At 45.7% G+C, this 19,852-nt stretch overlaps 1 protein-coding gene across 2 annotated transcripts in view; it reads right to left on the bottom strand.

Moving 5' to 3' along the window:
- The window catches only part of AHCYL2 (adenosylhomocysteinase like 2), a 99,109-nt gene that overhangs the window by 25,104 nt on the left and 54,153 nt on the right, over positions 1-19,852 (bottom strand). Inside the window, exons 2-6 of one of the 2 annotated variants that reach the window (XM_081022906.1) lie at positions 11,428-11,536; positions 6,870-7,013; positions 5,274-5,374; positions 2,677-2,779; positions 1,893-1,987 (exon numbers count right to left, since the gene is read on the bottom strand). In XM_081022906.1, the coding sequence (XP_080879032.1) occupies positions 1,893-1,987; positions 2,677-2,779; positions 5,274-5,374; positions 6,870-7,013; positions 11,428-11,536 (552 nt within the window). Of the gene's footprint in view, positions 1-1,892; positions 1,988-2,676; positions 2,780-5,273; positions 5,375-6,869; positions 7,014-7,737; positions 7,988-11,427; positions 11,537-19,852 lie in introns of those variants that run through there. The other variant, XM_081022907.1, reaches the window with a different exon arrangement.

Below are 19,852 nucleotides of genomic sequence, written 5' to 3'. Positions count from 1 at the left end.
TACACAAAGCACCAACTGGGCCCCATTCTGGTTGCCTCTTTCACTGCAATTCCAACCAATCCTTCCAATATTTATTGGTTTGGTTCACTTACATACCCCTCTTAATTTGGAAAAACGCAGAGCAGTTCACAAACCAAATCATCAGGTGCCTAACCAGATAAAACCATCTAATCGTCGTTTTTCCCCCTTCTCATAAATTTTTATTATTTTCTTTACATATTCTTTCTTATCATACTTTAAACAACATATACACCTTTTTGCTCTGCCGAGCTTGTGACTTCCCTCCCTCCCTTCAGATGGTATCCTTTATTAAAGCCACGTGTTTTATCTTTTCACCTCTTATCTACATTGTAGGAGTTACTTCAGTCCTGTTAGTGTTTTTAAGTTTTTACAACTGTCCTTTAAATATTCAATAAATTGACTCCAAACCATCAAATCATCTTGAACCTGAAAGCAGCAGCAACTTAAAACAATGCCACAGGACTTTTACTGTCACACCAGAACAGTCTAGAAATGCACACACATTCTGAAATAACCCAACAAAGGGGAAGGCGTTAAGAACAAAATATTCAGCAACCCCAAAAGCAAGCAAGCAAGTAGGAGACAATAGTATTATGACACTATTCCCCTATTCCCCCCTTCCACCAACCAGCCTAACTATCCCCCAGAATCACAGTTACCCCTATAACAACTGGTTCTCACCCAGCAGCTCCCCACTATAATTTTTATATCTGCCTTGCAACTATTACTGAAGTTCCTCGTACTGGGGCTTTTCTCCTTGAAGGCTGCCCCTTTGGGGAAAATAAACCCTTGGTTCCCTTTGCACCAGTTATAGCTACACAACCTGGCAGAGTTTCCAGATCAACATCCTTTTCGTGTCATCCATGCATTTTCCTTTCACAGGTAACGCCTGCTCTCTGGCTCAGCGGCCAGCCTGATGTTCAGTACCCAGATGGAGATTCAAAGCTTCTTTAGGGCAGCAAATGGTTTGCAGAATCACCCACCATGTTTTGGGTACTGGCCCGCCCAGACACACTTCATGCATCTGGCGTCAAGTTGCAACCTCCCAGCACTACAGCTATCTGCCATCCCTCACAAAGGCAGGCAAGGTAAGCTCTGCGGTGCTGCCATCTTCTGGTCCAAAACACACACATTCCTCCGTCACAGTTTGGAGTGAAACACAAGAACGGAAACCACCCACAAACTGTGATGCTTTCACCAGTTCTGCAAACAGTGTGGGGACACATGCAGGCAACCCAAAGGATATACTCTTATTTATTGTTTGCCTATAGAATGAAGGCAAGCTCAGAAGGTGAGAGAAGGACCATTATAACTTCCAGCATCAACAGAAAACAAAGAAATAAACTTTCGCCGATCCTGAGGGAGTTGAAACATGCCTGGCTCATGCACCAGCACAAATGTCACACGCCAACCATCTCTGCCCTGAGTTTTCAGCAGTGCATGAAAACTGTATATAATAATAATAATAATAATAATAATAATAATAATAATAATAATAAATTTTATTTATACCCCGCCCTCCCCAGCCAAGACCAGGCTCAGGGCGGCTAACCCCAGGTAAAAACAACTGATTAAAATATAACTTAAAAACAAGATTAAAAGACAACATTAAAATGCAGCCTCAGTAGAAACTCAAATCAAAAACTTTTGGGGGATGAAAACGTCAAATCTTCACCAAGGCCAACTATCCAGACTGGTCCTACATAGGCCAGGAAAAAAGCCAGGGAAGTCCCCAAATAGATGGCCCAAGAGTCAAAGGCTAATAATACAAGCTTGACACAATGTTGCTTCCTTTGTTCTTAATTGTCCAAATGCCGTTCTAGGGACCAGAACCGGATTTCATGAACACTGCCGACGGTTCTAGGACTCACCATATTTGGCTGCCACCCTTCAACATTGACGCAGCGATCAATGCACCACCAGAAGTCATCCTCAGATTCTCCCTTCCAGGCAAAAACGGAGAATCCTGCACAAGAGATAAGGAGGGTACGCACTTCAGATGGCAGCAGGCAGCTCATAGCATGGGAAGCTACACATGAAGAAAGATCACCTTAGAGCAGTAGTCCACTAAATGTTACTCAGAGTAGACCAAGTGAAATTAAGGGACCTACCCTAGTTGTTGTGGGTTAAACCACTGAGCCTAGGGCTTGCCGATCAGAAGGTCGGAGGTTCGAATCCCCGCAACGGGGTTTGCTCCCAGTGCTCGGTTCCTGCCCACCTAGCAGTTCAAAAGCACATCAAAGTGCAAGTAGATAAATAGGTACCGCTCCGGCGGGAAGGTAAATGGCGTTTCCATGCGCTGCTCTGGTTCGCCAGAAGCGGCTTAGTCATGCTGGCCACATGACCAAGAAGCTGTACGCCGGCGCCCTCGGCCAGTAAAGAGAGATGAGCACCACAACCCCAGAGTCGGTCACGACTGGACCTAATGGCCAGGGGTCCCTTTACCCTAGTTGTGTCCATTTATTTCAATGGGTCTACTCTGAGTAAAACTTAGTGGAATGCCACCCTTAGCACCAATGGCTCTTGTTTTAATCTTGTGTATGTTTTTACCAGAAGTCGGAAGTGCTTCTTAAAATCCCCACCCCCGAAATCACTTCCAGCAATACCTTTAATATTTTTTTAGGGATCTCAGCTCTGAAGCAGCCAAATACCCACCACTCTCAGCCAGGGCAGCAGCTACTTCATTGAGGGTGGAGTAGATGTTGCAGGCAGCCCACCGGCACTGAGCACCCAAGGCACCAAGGGTTTCCATGAGAACCTGTAATGAGGAAAATCGGCGGTGGGAGGGTCTGGGATTTGCCATGCCTGCACAAATCTTCACACAAAAAGCAAATGCCACATCCAGTAATATTCAGTAACACAGAGAATTTGCACCTATTAAGTTCCCTTTTAAAAGCAGTAAACTACATGCACACCCCTGGATATATTTAAAGTATCATTAGTACGGTTTTTACTTCCTCAACCTGAAAGTACACATAGAAAGCCATACTCTGATCACTTCTAGCCAGTAATGCAATTCTCTCCAAAAGTTTAGAATCCTGACTCCTGTTTTGCTTCAGCTCCTTACTTTTCTGTCGAAAAAGTCTAACCACTCATATACTTCATGTGAATTATTTGAAGAGCAACTGTAATCAACAAATTACGCTAGGAGGACTACAAGAAGTTTTGTAAGGAGAAATATACGGAATGTTACAAAGTAGAAAAAGATAGAGATATTGGTTATGAGTTTGAAATGTAATAGTGAAAATAAGAAATGCATACTAAGAGATTAGATTGGAAAATTTTCAGACAGGACTGATGGAAGTCAAAAAAACTGAATAAGATGCAAAAGTATGTTTAATCACTGTTGAAAATGGTATGTTAAAAAACTAAAAAGAAATTATATAAAAGAAAAAGTCGAACCCCTCTTTTCATTTCACACACACAGAAGATGCCCAATGATTTTTCCTGTGACTACAGCACTTGCCAGGTGCTGAAGCAACACCCCCATAAGCCCTCCATGCCCCATCTCACATCCAAAATGCTGGCTGGAAGCGCAGGCAGTGAAATCAGCAGGGGAGAATGGCAGAGAGCATGTCCAAGAAACAGCCTTAACAACCAGGGGTTGGATAACTTGACTGAAGCAGCTAGGGCAACAAGCCACGACTCAAAACAATTTCCAGCCCCAGAGGATAATGGGGGGGGGGGGGGAGGAAGAGTTGAACTCTCAGCAGCATTCTTCTCCCCAAATGCTCCCTAACAATCTGGTGGCAGTTGGAGGATGGATGGCGACTAACAGATTGAGGTTGAATCCTAACAAGACAGAACGACTGTTTTTGGGGGACAGGGGGCGGGCGGGTGTGGAGGACTCCCTGGTCCTGAATGGGGTAACTGTGCCCCTGAAGGACCAGGTGCGCAGCCTGGGAGTCATTCTGGACTCACAGCTGTCCATGGAGGCACAGGTCAATTCTGTGTCCAGGGCAGCTGTTTATCAGCTCCATGTGGTACGCAGGCTGAGACCCTACCTGCCTGCGGACTGTCTCGCCAGAGTGGCGCATGCTCTGGTTATTGCTCGCTTGGACTACTGCAATGCACTCTATTTGGGGCTACCTTTGAAGGTGACCCGGAAACTACAACCAATCCAGAATGCGGCAGCTAGACTGGTGACTGGGAGCAGCCGCCGAGACCATATAACACCGGTCTTGAAAGACCTACACTGGCTCCCAGTACATTTCCGAGCACAATTCAAAGTTGGTGCTGACCTTTAAAGCCCTAAATGGCCTTGGCCCAGTAGACCTGAAGGAGCGTCTCCACCCCCATCATTCTGCCTGGACACTGAGGTCCAGCTCCGAGGGTCTTCTGGCGGTTCCCTCACTGCGAGAAGTCAAATTACAGGGAACCAGGCAGAGGGCCTTCTTAGTAGTGGCACCCGCCCTGTGGTACGCCCTGCCGTCAGATGTCAAAGAGATAAATGACTACCTGACATTGAGAAGACATCTGAAGGCAGCCCTGTTTAGGGAAGCTTTTAATGTTTAATAGGTTATTGTATTTTAGTGTTTTGTTGGAAGCCGCCCAGAGTGGCTGGGGAAACCCAGCTAGATGGGCAGGGTATGAATAACAAATTATTATTATATTATTATAACAAGCTAACCTCCACATTCCTTCAAGCATGGACTTTTTAACATTGGGGGGGGGCACATGTGATCCCATGCACAAGGCTGGCTTCAGGTTTCAGCAAACTCCACCAGGTTTACCTGGAAGCAGCAGCAACAGGTGGCCATTTCAACTTCCCACATGTACTGTGAGTCCCCTGGGGCACCATCGGAAATTAAAACAGCATTTCACACCGGCTCATCTGCATGGCACGGGATGCACAGAGCAGGCACCAATGGGGCTGGGCACTGGGTATCCAAGTAGCTGCCAAAAGGTACCATGTGCCAATGCCGGCCTGGGGTGAGGAAAAAGGTCTGAAAGCTCAGCTACCAGAGAAATGTAAGGCCCCCTTGGAAACTGAGAGGCAGGGGATAAAATCAACCAAGTAAGAGGTGCCAGTTTCCTGAATAGAACAGTGTGAATTTCCAAAAGTGAAACATAGCCTCTGAAGGCTGGGTTTCAGAAGGCATCCAGAAACTTCCTGGAGAAATCGTGGCATTTGAGCTGCCTATTCTTCCCTCAATGCCACCATGTGGGATATCAGATATTTGAGCCAAGGTGTCATACTAGGCTTGTCACATGTGCTGGATGCCAACCACCGGTTGGACGGAAGAGCTTACAGCAGTCTGGGCTGTGATGTGCGTGCAGCCCACGATCTTGGCTCCAGCCAGCGGCTTCTCTCCCTGAGCTCGTTTCCTCAAGGCCATGAGCGCAGGCATTTCTAGGAAGGAAGAGGAAAAGAAATGACACACACGAAAATGGGCACAGATGCTCAAAACCCAAAAGCCAAGTAAATGTCAAGCAGGTGACAGCAAACATTTCCCCATATCGCCTTCAGCATCAGAAAGATTATCGCTTTAAAACAAAGCACTGCAAAGTTCTGTAACCCAGGGGTGGGGTGGGGAATAATCTGCAAGGACAAGTCCCAGAATTGGTGTGAACGTTCAAGGACGTGCCCGCTTCCCACGTTACACAGATAATTAGACAGTGGAATCCCAGGTCTGGAAGATGCCCAATAAATTTTCTGGGTTCAACACCCTGCCCTGAAGCAGGGCATGCATGGCCTAAAAGCTTCCCCAAGAAATGGTTCTCCAGCAAAGGAGATTTCACCATCTCCCCAGGCAACTTCTTCCAAGGCTAAGCTCATTCTTAGAATGCAGCCATGCTAACTTCCACCTCGATGTGGGAAAAGAGACTGTCAGGCAACAATAGGATTCACTTGGATCTGTAGAACCACAGCTTTGTTTTGCTTGCACTGTGCTGAGAACCTTGGAATTAAAACTTAAAAGGTGACTTGGTTTGGCTGTTTTGTAACCCTAAATGGGTCTTCCATCACCAAACAGCTCAGCTGTTTGAAGAGATGGAACTTAAAATGATGGCGAACCAATGAAAGCTTTCTTCAGTTTTGTTTCATCTCAGAAAGAAACAATGGTATTAGTTATTAGGTTGGACGAGAAAGTGTTCAGATAAGAGGCCTTCCACATCTACAGTGACGGGAAGTGATACTGTGAGATTTGCTTAGTGGCCTGAGGGTACCACTTGCCCATGCAAGCAAGAGCTATGAATTCCAAATGATCAAGAGCATCTGAAACAGTCTTACTCATGGAGTCAAGATTTAAGGGTAAACAACACATTGCACTGCCAAATTTCACGACATTCCTTTGCTAATACAACACAACGCCCACTGTGTATGTATCCTCCCCCTGCCCTTTCTCCCTTGCTAATGCCTCCTTCCTTCCTCCCCACCCGGTGGATTATTTACAGTCTCTGGATCTGGCTGGAATAAAATAGGCTGAAGGAGGCAGGGGCATTTGCTGAGAATGGCTAAGCCTTCCAGTTCATTGGTCCTCCCCGATGTTAGGACTAAATTTGCTAATTCTGATTTACAAAGTTCCGTTAAAATGATATTGAAGTCAAATGCCTGTGCTGTTTTTTGAGACAACAATAGCAATTTGTCATTCCTCTGATTTAATCTACATTCAATGATCTATATGGAACAGGAGCAATTTGGGGGCGGGTGGGGATTCTGGGGAGAGCTGAACTCAACTGTATGCCTTACATTTCATTAGTGGCGCACCACGGGCTCCCCAGGGCAGATTGGAAGAGTCAGGTCTTACTGCCACATAGTTGTGCCAGAAAAAGTGTATACCCAAACGGCAGCAAGACCAAGATCTCTTGATCTAATGAAGTTACCCAAAATGGCAGATCTCTCTTACCTTGCTCGGCAATTTCTATTTCCCGGCGCCCAAATTCAGCCTGCTTGATATTTTTCACACAGAAGTCACTGCTGCCTTTGGTGTTCTTCTGCTGCTTGTCCCGGGGGGAGGTCTCATCGTCAGAGCTGTCTGTGTAGGAGGCAGCTGGAAGAAGATGCGGACAAATTACTACTACTACTACTACTACTATTATTATTATTATTATTATTATTATTATTATTATTATTATTTTCTACCCCATCCATCTCGCTGGGTTTCCCCAGCCACTCTGGGTGGCTTTCAACAGAACATTAAAAACAAAATAAAACTTCAAACATTAAAAATTTCCCTAAACAGGGCTGCCTTCAGATGTCTTCTAAAAGTTGGATAGTTGTTTATTTCCTTGACATCTGACGGGAGGGCGTTCCACAGGGCGGGCGCCACTACCAAGAAGGCCCTCTGCCTGGTTCCCTGCAACCTCACTTCTCGCAGGGAGGGAACCGCCAGAAGGCCCTCAGAGCTGGACCTCAGTGTCCGGGCAGAACGATGGGGCTGGAGACGCTCAGAGAAGAGAAACATTCCCAAGATCACAATCAAAGCTGAACATGAATTTGTCTCAGACCTCAAGTAAGCGGCTACATTTACTTCTTTCCCTTTGGTGACAATTTTGGATCCTACAGCACTATATGAAAACATTTAAGCCAGATCGTAGAAGGGGTTCAAGATGTATCGGGATCCTTCCATTACAAGGATTTGACCACCATTTCTGCAGGTCAATGATTATGACCTGGGTATCCAAGGTTATCCATGCCTAAGAGCCTCACTGCAAAATCTCTGCATGGTTCCTTTCACAGCCCTTGTGTGCTCTGATGCCCACTTTCTCACTTACAATGCTCCAATGGCTTCTGCTTGGACCGACACCGACTTGGCCTCCTTGGTATTGAAAATGTTGGCAACTTGGACACCTCAGGTATTTCATCATTGTAAGAGTCACATGAGAAGACCCTTGGGACATCCATCCTAGCAGCACGTAACCTCTCCACTCAGCAGAAAAGGGTCATACATGGGCATGTATGTGAATGTACAGGGTCATATCTGAGACTCAGCCTCCTGGATCTCTTTGTAGCTAGGGCAAAGTCGTGCTCAGGGGCTGGAGATGAGTCATAAATGGTCACTGTGACCTCAGGTTCCAAAGGCAGGATGGAATCATATTGGCTCTCATGGCCAGACCCATTGGTTCCCTGCACTACTGCTGTATCACGGAATATAGGCAAAGTAGTCAAGGCGGCTTTGGAAAAAGCTCTCAAGGCAGACATCACCCTGTCAGCAGATATCTGCAATGTCTGGAGATATCACCCTGCCTCTCTCTCCCTCTCTCTCGTTCCTTAGTTTCAAGATTGTCCCACCCTAGTAGTTTTCTCATTTGAACCCTGCAAAGCAACTCCTGGCACACATATATTCTCAAATCTGCAATGAGACCAAATGGTGCAGATGCTAATGGGCACATTGCATCCTAAAAACTAATGAAAGTTACAGCAGACTTGCTGGATCAGACCAAAGGTGTGTCTAGATGAGCATCCTGTTTGCTGCAACAAACTAGGGACACTCACAATCAGGTCGTGACGGCAACTGGAGTTCCCTCTCAACACAGAGGTTACATCTCAACATGATTAATATGCATGGGCAGACCTATCCTCGTTCCATGCATTTGCTGAATCCTCTGCAAAGCTTTCTAAGATAGTGCCCTTACCACACTCTGTGGCAGTAAACTGTGTAAGCTTTTTGTCTGAGTTAGGTCTATCACTTTTGCAGCTAATTCTGAAATGGTGTTTCTTTTTAGTTCAGCCCTCTTAATTTATTTTACTTGTTTCAGTACTCATAAACTGTTCTACATTCAGAAAATACCTGAACGGTGTACATAAAAAATGTAAAACATAACACAGATGATAAGCAGCAGCAGAGGGAGGAGGTGGTGAGCAGGAGCCAGGGGAAGAAGCACCGTGCTTATCACCAGACCCCCTGCCTCATTGACAAAAGCAGCTGTCTGCCAAGAGGCAGGGATAGCCTAACTTCTGTTGTTTATGCTCTAGTAACCTCTAGGTTTATGGGACGCGGGGGGCGCTGTGGGTTAAACCACAGAGCCTAGGGCTTGCCGATCAGAAGGTCGGCAGTTCGAATCCCCGCGACGAGGTGAGCTCCCGTTGCTCGGTCCCTGCTCCTGCTAACCTAGCAGCTCGAAAGCACGTCAAAGTGCAAGTAGATAAATAGGTACCACTCCAGCGGGAAGGTAAACGGCATTTCCGTGTGCTGCTCTGGTTTGCCAGAAGCAGCTTAGTCATGCTGCCCACATGACCCAGAAGCTGTACGCCAGCTCCCTCGGCCAATAAAGCGAGATGAGCGCCGCAACCCCAGAGTTGTCCGCGACTGGACCTAATGGTCAGGGGTCCCTTTACCTTCAACCTCTAGGTTAGATTACTGCAACACAATATACATGGGGCTGCCTCTGAAGACAGTTCAGAAACTTCAGCTGGTGCAGAATTCGGTGGTCAGGTTGCACACCGGGTTGCATGAGAGCTTGAGCATTTTACACCAATCTTGGCTCGAGTACACTGGCTGCCAATTAGTTTCCAGGCCCAATTCAAAGTGCTATAAGCCTTAAATGACTCAGGACCACAAGAAATTGATTGATTGCCTGCCACGGATGTGATTGCTCTCCTCCTGAAGGAACCGGCATGCAGCCTGGAAGCCCAGTTAGCCTCAGTGGCTAGAAACACATTTTATTAGCTGTGCCTGGTATTATTGATTGATTGATTGATTGAATCTATATACTGCCCTATACGTGGAGGTCTCAGGGCGGTTCACATAAAAAGATCACAATATATAAAATAAAAATAAAAGCAATAACCCAATAATACCTCCCTCCCCCCAAAAGAGCCACATTTTAAAAGGGTATGGGATATTGATCAGGTCAACCAAATGCCTGGTTAAAAAGGAACGTTTTTGCCTGGCACCTAAAGGTATATAACGAAGGCCAGACGAACTTCCCTAGGCATTCCACAAACAGGGAGCCACTGCAGAGAAGGCCCGTTCTCATGTTGCCACCCTCCGGAGCTCTCGAGGAGGAGACACATGAAGGAGGACCTCAGGAGATGATATCAGGGTCAGGGTAGGTTCATGTGGAAAGAGGCAGTCCTTGAGGTATTGTGGTCCTGGGCCATTTAAGGCTTTATGGGTCAAAACGAGCCCTTTGAATTGGGCCTGGAAACTAATCGGTAGCCAGTTCAGTCGGACCAGTACAACAGCTATGACCATTCATGGACCAGGAAAGCTTGGCAACCGTAGTTCAGGCACCGGTGACTTCAAGTCTTGATTACTGCAATGCACTCTATGTGGGGTCCCTTGACCCCAGAAACTGCAGTTAGTGTCAGCACAACACACCTCTGCTCAGAGAATTAAGAGGGTTGCCAATTTGTTACTGGGTCAAGTTCAAGGCATTGCTACTGGAAGGCAAAGCCCTTAACTACTTTGGATCAGTTGATCTGCAGGGTCACCTTACCCCACATGTACCCACTTGATGGATGTGTGAAACTTGCTTGTAATTTTCATTTTGCAGTTGTAAAAAAATTGAACTTTTAGTATGCTAGCACCTACACGTTAGAACACCCTGCTGTTGACATTTGGTCGGGCAGATGCGTTCACTGTACGTTTTCTGGCATCCACTTAAAACATTTTTGTTTAGACAAGCTTATACAGCAGCGTTTCTCAAATTTGGGTCCCCAGCTGTTGTTGGACTACAACTCCCATCATCCCTGACCACTGGTCCAAAAACACACAAAGCTGTTGACATGCTTTTCTTTTCTACTGTTAATTTCATTTATCCTTAAATGGTTGGTTGTTTTTAACTGTTTTTCCTGATAGTTTGAATATTTTATGTAAACCATTTAGAGGTTTTATTACAATCAGGTGGTATGCACATTTTGTTAAATAAATAAATACTGCCTGAATCCTAGCAAGGTGGCAGTCTCCGTAGGAGGGTGGTTCCTGTATCCAGGAAACTGGTGTGTGACCTGCCCTATACGGGTCACAGTGTCTCTGAAGGAGCAGGTGGAACTGCGAAATGTGAACATGTTAGTGGGCTGGCTAATCTGGAATTTATTGGTTTGAGTTGCTTTGATTAGTCTGCTGGAGAAACTTCACTGTAAACTTGCTGATTTGTTCTGGAATAGTTAATAAATGAGTTGTTTATACTTTTCTGAATATTACTCGTTCTTAAGCACGAGTTGTGAATGTGGTGTCTTTCCTGGAACAGCTAAACAATTCATAACAAATGAAAACCAAGTAAAAATGGAAGAGAAGGCTGACGGTGATTCATTCCGAAAGCCTACACTGACCAGAACAAAGTCAGGACGCAAGTCTTGTATTAATCCCTGTCTTCATCTTCTGTTTTTGAGGATGTTAGAACATTTGGCTTTGGCTACACAGGAGCTGTTGTGCTGAAGCGGAGGGAACAGAGACATGCAGATGCCCACTCAAAATCTGAAACTGCCTCCAAGAAGAGCTTAGGACAAACAGTGCATACCAGAGCTGTAGCTATCCGTTGACGACTGAGAGATGGATCGGGACAAGGAACGGCGGCCAATCTTTGTGGGGCGCTTGTTGAATTCTTGCTTTTGGTCCGCAAACTGGATCTGTCAAGAGAGAAGGTAAGGTAAATTTAAAAGGCCAACAAATGCAATTGTTCTGCTGAAGTTAAGGAATAGTTGCCTGTATCAGTAGTTAGACTGGGTTGCAATTTGTTCAGCATTAACCTTCTTTAGTGGACTTGTTGGTGTGGGTGCTTCAGCCCCAGGCAACACACAGCGTTTTAACCTGTTACTTCCCTTCCAATCACAACTGCCAGGAGACAAGTGGCTGGAGATGAGGGGCCTTGGAGGTGCAGAGTCCACTCACAGTGGACAGAAACTACTGTTCTGTTCAAAGAGTTCCTGGCACTCTAAATTACCGTATTTTTCGCTCTATAAGACGCACCAGACCACAAGACACACCTAGTTTTTGGAGGAGGAAAACAAGAAAAAAAAATTCTGAATCTCAGAAGCCAGAACAGCAAGAGGGATCGCTGCACAGTGAAAGCAGCAATCCCTCTTGCTGTTCTGGCTTCTAGGATAGCTGCGCAGCCTGCATTCGCTCTATAAGACGCACACACATTTCCCCTTACTTTTTAGGAGGGAAAAAGTGTGTCTTATAGAGCAAAAAAATACGGTAAACCCCTCTCTCCATGCCAGGTGGTAAGAAGCTACACAGTGGGGACTCAAAACAGTTTTGTGCTATAGATACTCACTATGAAGACAGCAAAGACACCAAAATCAAGTATTTTCAGAAACCAAGGCTGTTTCGGTTAAACCTAAGCTTCCAAACCACATATGATTTCCGAAGAGTCAGAAGCTCAAACACACACAATTTCCAGTAGACTGCTGCCACACCAACACCTGAAAATTATTTGGGGGAGAACCTCCAATATTATCACGGAACAAAACATGATATGAGCCAGTGGTGACAAGGGTGGACATCAGTTTTAAAAACATGAACCATGGGTCCAATTTAGAAATAAAGTTGTTTAAAAGGAGGGAGAACTGAAAATGGCAGAAAGCATGCAATATAGCAAAATATACGCCCCAGATAAAAAGTCCTTTCTTTCACTGCCTATAAAGATGGTGCCAGACAAGGCCTTCTTTGGATCTCCTGCCTTCAGAACCGAGGCGGTGGCACCCCAAATTTGGAATGCCTTTTCCAGGATTGTTTTGGTGGCACAAGCTTTTTTAATTATGTTTTTACCACTGTTTTAAATCTTGCTTGGCTCTGGTTTTAAAACACATTCCTGCCCTTTTAATGTTGTTTCGTTACGTTTTTAATTTGTTATGAATTGGTATCTGTTCCGGGGACCTCTGGGGGTTCGAACAACAGGAGAGAACGGGGACAGTCATACATTAGTCAGGCTCTGAGCAGGCGCAAGGAGGCATGCGCTACATTACCATCGGTGTCCGAAGAAAGTTGTCGGCACGCCCAAGAACCAACAACTGAACTAAGGACCCATTAAGTGTCTTTTTAAACCCTTCTGTATATAATCCACAAAATGGTTGTGCCAATGACACACAAGGACTGAAAAAACTAGTGTAATCACAGAAGGCAGGGCAAATCTCATGCAAATGTAGGAAAGTAAGGCCCTCATTCAACACAGGCAACGGAGGGCGCACATTTGACACCCACGTGAAATGGGATTCCTCGACAGGAAATTGAATGCCACCTGTTACAATCAAGTAGGCTGTTTGAGACTGAAGGGGGGAATAGAGCAGGATGGGCTAAGTAAATTCAGTTTTTAGAAATCAAGCAGATTTCTATCAAATGAGTAAAAGAGTGGCAAAAGACGCACAAAAGCAAGCATTTAGACCACTCTGCTCACTCCAGTGCCCTTTTGACCAAAGGAAATCCTCCTCCCTGTTGAAGTCACAATAATGGATCTATTCCGGCAGCTAAAGGCTTTTCTTGCAGTAACCTTGCAAAGTTCACATTGTCTACTTTTTCTGAAAATAGAAGTATGTCTCTTGAAATTCACGTATCAGTCAATGCAGGCTTCCTCAACCAGATGTTTCTGACCTACAACTCCCATGATCCCTAGCTAGCAGGACCAGTGGTCAGGGATGATGGGAATTGTAGTCTCAAAACATCTGGAGGGCTGAGGTTGAGGAAGCCTGAGTCAATGGAATCAACCCAGCAAGAGTTCTAGAAGGAACAGTTTAAAATCAGACTTATTCCCATGACCACAAGGGGTCAGGCCTCTAACAATCCTTAACTATCCTAACTACTGCTGAAAAATAAATAAATGCCAACATCACCTTTCTTTTAGAGCCACTAATTCCTTTGATTAGGGTCACTAATGAATGGTAGTTCAATATAAAGAAGTATTTTTATTCACAAAACAAGACATTTCAGATGGGTGAAAAGTAGCAGTTATATTTGCACTCTGTAGCATCTCATTTCCCTTAAATCCCTCTTTCGACATTTACAGTACGTGTTCCTTGTGCAAAAGCCCCATTCATGAGAAATCACAGCATTAATCCACCATCAACAGAAAGCAAGTCTTCAACAGTTGTTGAAAGCCACTGAAAATGATTCCTTGGCAGCATGTACACAAAAGGGTCCAACACATTCCTGTGCCCTTTCTGGCTTTTCAACACAACTGGCTGCCCATTTTAACACCACCTTTGCACTGGTGCCTCACTTACATCCGGAGGGTAAACAAAATTCTGTCCCCCCAGATGCCACTTTCCCCATGCCCTTTGACTGGCAATTAGAAGAACAAGCAGAGACTTGGGCACCTGCCATGCCATATCTCAACAGGGATGCTGCTTCCGAGATCTCTGGACCCTCTTCTGCAGAATGCAGTGACGTACTGGGTATATAAGGGATGAGGCAGTCTTTCTAGCAGCCTGATCCCAAACTGTGCAAGACCTTATGCATTAGTATCAAAACTTTGGACTTGGACCGACAGCTGATTGGCAGCCAGTGGAAATCCCACAAACATGTTGCATGTTGGAACTCGCTTGCTCCCAAAAGTGGCCCAGATCTACTGCACTGGCCGTAGCCTCTGAACTGCCCTCAAGGGTAGCGTCACATAGAGCACATTGCAGTAATCCAGCCTCGGGGTTACCAATGTGTGGAAACTACGGTCAAGCTGTCCAGATGCGGGAACAGTTGTAGCTACGTCTGCACTTCCAGTGGCATTCAGTATTCTGAATGCAGAATCTCTGTGGGGAAGGAAAAATACGTGGCCCTAATGATTCAATGGTCATCTGAAGAACATCTTATGGCTGAGACTCCAAATGGCTTTGCCATCAAGATTAAGGCCCAGGACTAACTTAGGTCCGTTAATAGATCTAGTCTTGAGTAGGACTAGCAGTGGCTACAACCCAGTCATTTACCACTATAAGTGCGCAATCTGCCAGGTGGATGTAAGCAGCACCAAATAAAACCACCTCCCAGTGCGCACACCCCTCCACTCTGCATTCACCCGCTCAAAAAAGAGTGTTAACAAGGTCAGATGAGGAGAGGGGGGATGTGGGGGGGGGGGACCAGTCAGGCAACCACAACAGCCTTTGAAATAATCATCATTTGATGATACTCCTGCTACTGGATTTTTAATCTGATTGCATTTTTATTTTAAGGCTGCCATATAATTTACTTCATCATTTTAGGATGCCTGTATTATTTCCCTCCTTTTAAAAAGAGAAGCAGGATATGTGGGCAAAACAAGATGCATCATAATTTAAAGATCCCATCATCCCTGACTACTGGTCCTGTTAGCTAGGGGTGACGGGAGTTGTAGTCCCAAAACATCTGGAGGGCCGAGTTTGCCTATGCCTGATTTATAACATAGAAAACAACTACTTCACAATATGATCGTCGGCAACCCATAAAGTATAAAACAATGCAACTACATAAGAACACAAATCATTCCCAAGATATAACTATAAACACACCTCTTACATATGTACCTTATGTGTGTATACAAACTCAGTATCACTTGGTGTGTCTCTTGCTCTCATGCTCTGCAAATAAAAAAAAAAATATTTTGATACTATACTAAACTACACTGAAATCTTTAAATGTTTCTTTGGTTGTCCTTGAATCTTTCCTCCACCTTTGCCATCCTCTCCTGCCACACCCTTCGAGAACCACTAATCCTGTGGGAACAAGAAAAGCCTGCTAGATCCAGCTAAAGGGGTCCAATCCAGTCCAGAATCCTGTTCTTACAGCAGCCAACCAGATGCCTGCAGGAAACCATCGAACAGAACATGGGCACAAGAGCCCTCTGCCCTCCTGCAGTTTCCAGCAACTGGTTTTTGGAAGAACGGCTGCCTCCAGCTGTTGACCTCTGCAGTCAGTCAGTGTATACCAGGCATGGCCAAACTTGGCCCTCCAGCTGTTTTGGGACTACAACTCCCATCATCCGTAGCTAACAGGACCGGTGGTCAGGGATGATGGGAATTGTAGTCCTAAAACAGCTGGAGGGCCAAGTTTGGCCATGCCTGGTGTATACAATTCTAAGTTGGATAAAACATGTTCTGTTCTAATTGGTCTAAGACAGAACTAGACCTTTAAAATACGAAGCGTTCCTTTTTAATCTGGCGGACTTTATTTGTGACAGTATTAAAAAAAAGCAGCAATTTTTAATTACGATGCAAGTTTCAATTGAACTTTAGCAGCGTCATTCGGCTCATGGAAACATTACCCCCCCGACCCCCCCCCCCCGAAAGAGAACCTGACCTCAAAAAGAAACAGCACTCCCTCATGGTAATATAAATGAGTGGCCTCAGTTTCAGTGACCAGATCTCCTCCAGCCATCCAACACCAGTTGGAGTAGAGACACCCGTTGGCCAAAGAGGGCCAGTTTCATCCCTTGAAAGACACAAACCTATTTCTCAGGCAAGTTAATTTTCTGCAGGGCAAATTCTTAAACAGGCACACAGAGCGCAACTCGTGAGCCTGACCCGCTGCGATCAGGTAAGCTCTGCTTATACAACTCTGCAAATCGGACAGCCGTGAACATTTGAAACTAGATGCCAAATTTACCAGGGGGTGACAATGATTTCCATATTCCAGGGAAGACCCTCCTCTTCCTCCTCCGCGACCAGCAGGCCCTACACTATGCTATCAGCTCTCCACCAACGTGCGGTGCTTAGGAATGCACCTTGTTCTGAGAGGATACTGTTCCAACCAAGGGGTCTGGTCCACCTTTCCCCTCGCGACATGCTGTGGGGATGCAGGAGGGTAGTTCTAACCACCACCACTATTCTCAGCTTTATGATTCTGCCCCTGACCTTGAGGAAAAGAGAGCTGAAGACCAGGGCTGGAGCTCTAGCTGCCTCCCAAAGAAACGGGGAAGGCAGGCAGAACCGCAGCCTCTGCTCCAGGAAGAAACGGAAAGGCTTCCCCTCACCTGGGCTTTCATCCCCGAGTCGCCGTTGACATTGTACTTCTTGTGCTTTGGCATAGCGTTGCTACCTGGAGCTCTCTCGCCAGCCCTGCGCAGTCCTCCCGAGAGAGGCGGCTGGCCATCCCCTTTATACCTCCTTTCCCTGCACCAGTGACCCTGTCCGCTCTGGTTTCAACTCTCTTGCTCGGGGAGGGAAGATAGGGTAGAGGCGGGAGGGAGGTTGCGAGAGGTAAAGAGGGCTCCTTCCTCTTGCCTGGTGGCCTCAACTCTCTCTTCCAGGGCTCCATTTGGCAGGGAACGAGCCCACAGCTTTAATGAATTTCTGCTGCTTGCGCCTGGCGGAACAAAGCTTTGCTGGTATTCTCTCTCTCTCTCCCTCACCCCATTTTCCCTTCTCCTTTAATTGTTGTTTTATCGCGTTCCCCTCACCTCAGAACCATTAAGCTGCGGTTTCTAACATGGCCTGGCTTGTGCGCGCGTAACAATGGCTCATTTATGTAACCAGAATATTTCCTTGCCTGCTATAATTAACTTGCTAATTAGGTACCTTTAAATTTGAGGCTCTCTCCACCCACCCCTGTTTCCACAATCTCCCTTTCCTCAGCCTCAGATTAAGTTTAAACAGAGACACATTAGAACCAAGTTAACTAATGAGCAACTAAAACAATGAAGGCATTTATTGGCCAAAGGGTTGTTGGGGTTTTTTTTGCAACGGTCGAAAAGGTTGCTTGCCCTTATTGCAGTTGCAAGAAAATTGTGTCCTTCAGAGACGCACTAGCGTAATGCAAGGAAGCCACATGAGACTAAAATAAGCACACGGCTGTTTTTCTTCCCAGTTCTGACACCTCCTTGAAACGAGAAGGAAAAGAGGAAGACCAAGAGTGCCCCAAAATCCAACTATTCTGGACAACAGCCATACGAGAAATATGTAAAATAACTAAGCAAGTATTAGACACCACCCCAGAATTGGCCCTACTAAACATCTTCCAAGACAACAATGCTCATTTACACCACAAAGAACTCATAACCCACCTACTTTCAGCAGCCAGAAACACCATAACCAGACATTGGAGAGACCTGTCAGGAGTAAGCAAGGACCAATGGTACCAAATAGTATGGGAAACAGCCCTACTAGAAAAATTAACCAATAAACTGAAACTGACATGGGGACAAACAGAAGAAGACGCCTTTACCCCGGTATGGCTCCCCTTTATCACATACGCAGCCCAACAAGACAATGACAATAACCCACCAACAGCATACAAATCAATATGGCTAACCTGATCCAAAACACCCACCCCACTCACACACGAAAACAAAGACCACCACAGCCAACCACAAATGAACAACCACACCCTAGGCCAACCCCAACCTCTCTCACCACCAAAGGAACACAAGTGAACAGCACAGGCAACACTGACACCAAACCCTACATACATTAAGCATAATAGAAACATCGCCACTCGACCCCCCCCCATCTCCCCCCCCCACTAATGTCTCAACAAATGAAACTAATCTGTAAAAATGTTACATGGAAAAAATACGAGAGACATTACACATACTTCTGTAAAACAAGAAAATCTTTAATAATAATAAAAAAACAACTATTACAAAAAAAAATACTTTCCAAGAAAAGACCGCATCACCTGTGATAGTGCCTGGATGTGGGCTTCAGTCCAGGGACTGAACCCGGTGGTGTCATAGGAATGTCAAAAGCTACCTTATTATCAGTCTGTCCCTTGGTCCATCTAGCTCAGTATGGTCCACACAGACTGGCAGCAGCTCTCATGGAGTCTTTCCCAGTCACGTTGTGAGATGCTGGGGACTGAACCTGGGACATTCTGCTTGCCAAACAGGTGCTCTATCATTATGCTACTGTCCTTCCTCACTACAGCCCCAGCCTGCACAACAAAACATGTGAATGACACCAGGTTGGGGAAGTCTGAACGATGGTGTACTCAGAACACTTCCGGCGCAGATGCAGAACTCTGCATGCGCCACAGCCTACAGCCATACCACCATGAACACGCTCAATCTCACAACCTGCGCAAGGCAAAGAGTGCAAAAAATACACAAAACTCTTATTCCAAAAAAAAAGAAAAAGTGGTGCAGACTTTTCTTCTTGAGGCTGCTAACTAGTGACTCTGCCAATTTTGCAGCGGAGGACGCTTGAGAAATTCGCCAGAGAAGTCCTCAAGTTGTGATCTGCAAATAAGACCCAACCATATTTTTTTAAAAAAATATCCTGCATGTGGGAAGCCTGATCTTCTACTCCCAGCTATCATGCACAAGAAAGCATCTCTGGCACACAGCTGCTTAGGAAAAGAGTGAGATATGGAGGAGTCAGGTTCAAATCATCTTTCAGTCAGTTCTCTCCCTCAGCCTCCATTCTCCATCTCTAAAAATAGATCTGTTACCCACTGGACTAGATAGGTCCAAGGTTAAATACAGCAAGACCATGAACTAAGAATTTTGCACACAAAGTACAACTTAACAGAGATAGGTGATTGGTGGTCTGCGGGAGGCACCAAAAACCCCCCACAACTTATTCTGACACATGGGGCCCCAATGAAGACACAGAAGAAGAAGAAAAGCTAACTATTTCAACTGTTCAGAAAAGCAACAATGAATCCATGTGTATACTGGATACACTTCATGGTATTATCTCAGGTGCATCCTGGTAAGGCAAAGAGCCACCTGTCTCCTGAGGGAGCAAACCTTGCAGGAACCATGTTCGGTTTCCCAGTTGCCTTCACCTCAAGTCAATCACTCTAAAGTCAATTAACTCTAAAAGGTAAAGGACCCCTGACAGTTAAGTCCAGTCGCAAACGACTCTGGGGTTGCAGCGCTCATCTCGTTCATCTCACAGGCCGAGGAAGCTGACGTTTGTCCGCAGACAGTTTTTCCAGGTCATGCGGCCAGCATGACTAAGCCACTTCTGGCAAAACCAGAGCAGCGCACGGAAACACCGTTTACCTTCTTGCCAGAGCGGTACCTATTTATCTACTTGCAC

The sequence above is a fragment of the Podarcis pityusensis genome (genome assembly GCF_964106645.2).
Source record: "Podarcis pityusensis genome assembly, chromosome: 10".
In the NCBI taxonomy this organism is placed as follows: domain Eukaryota; kingdom Metazoa; phylum Chordata; class Lepidosauria; order Squamata; family Lacertidae; genus Podarcis; species Podarcis pityusensis.
Note: the sequence above shows the minus strand (reverse complement) of the source record. Positions and strands in the feature narration are given on the sequence as shown.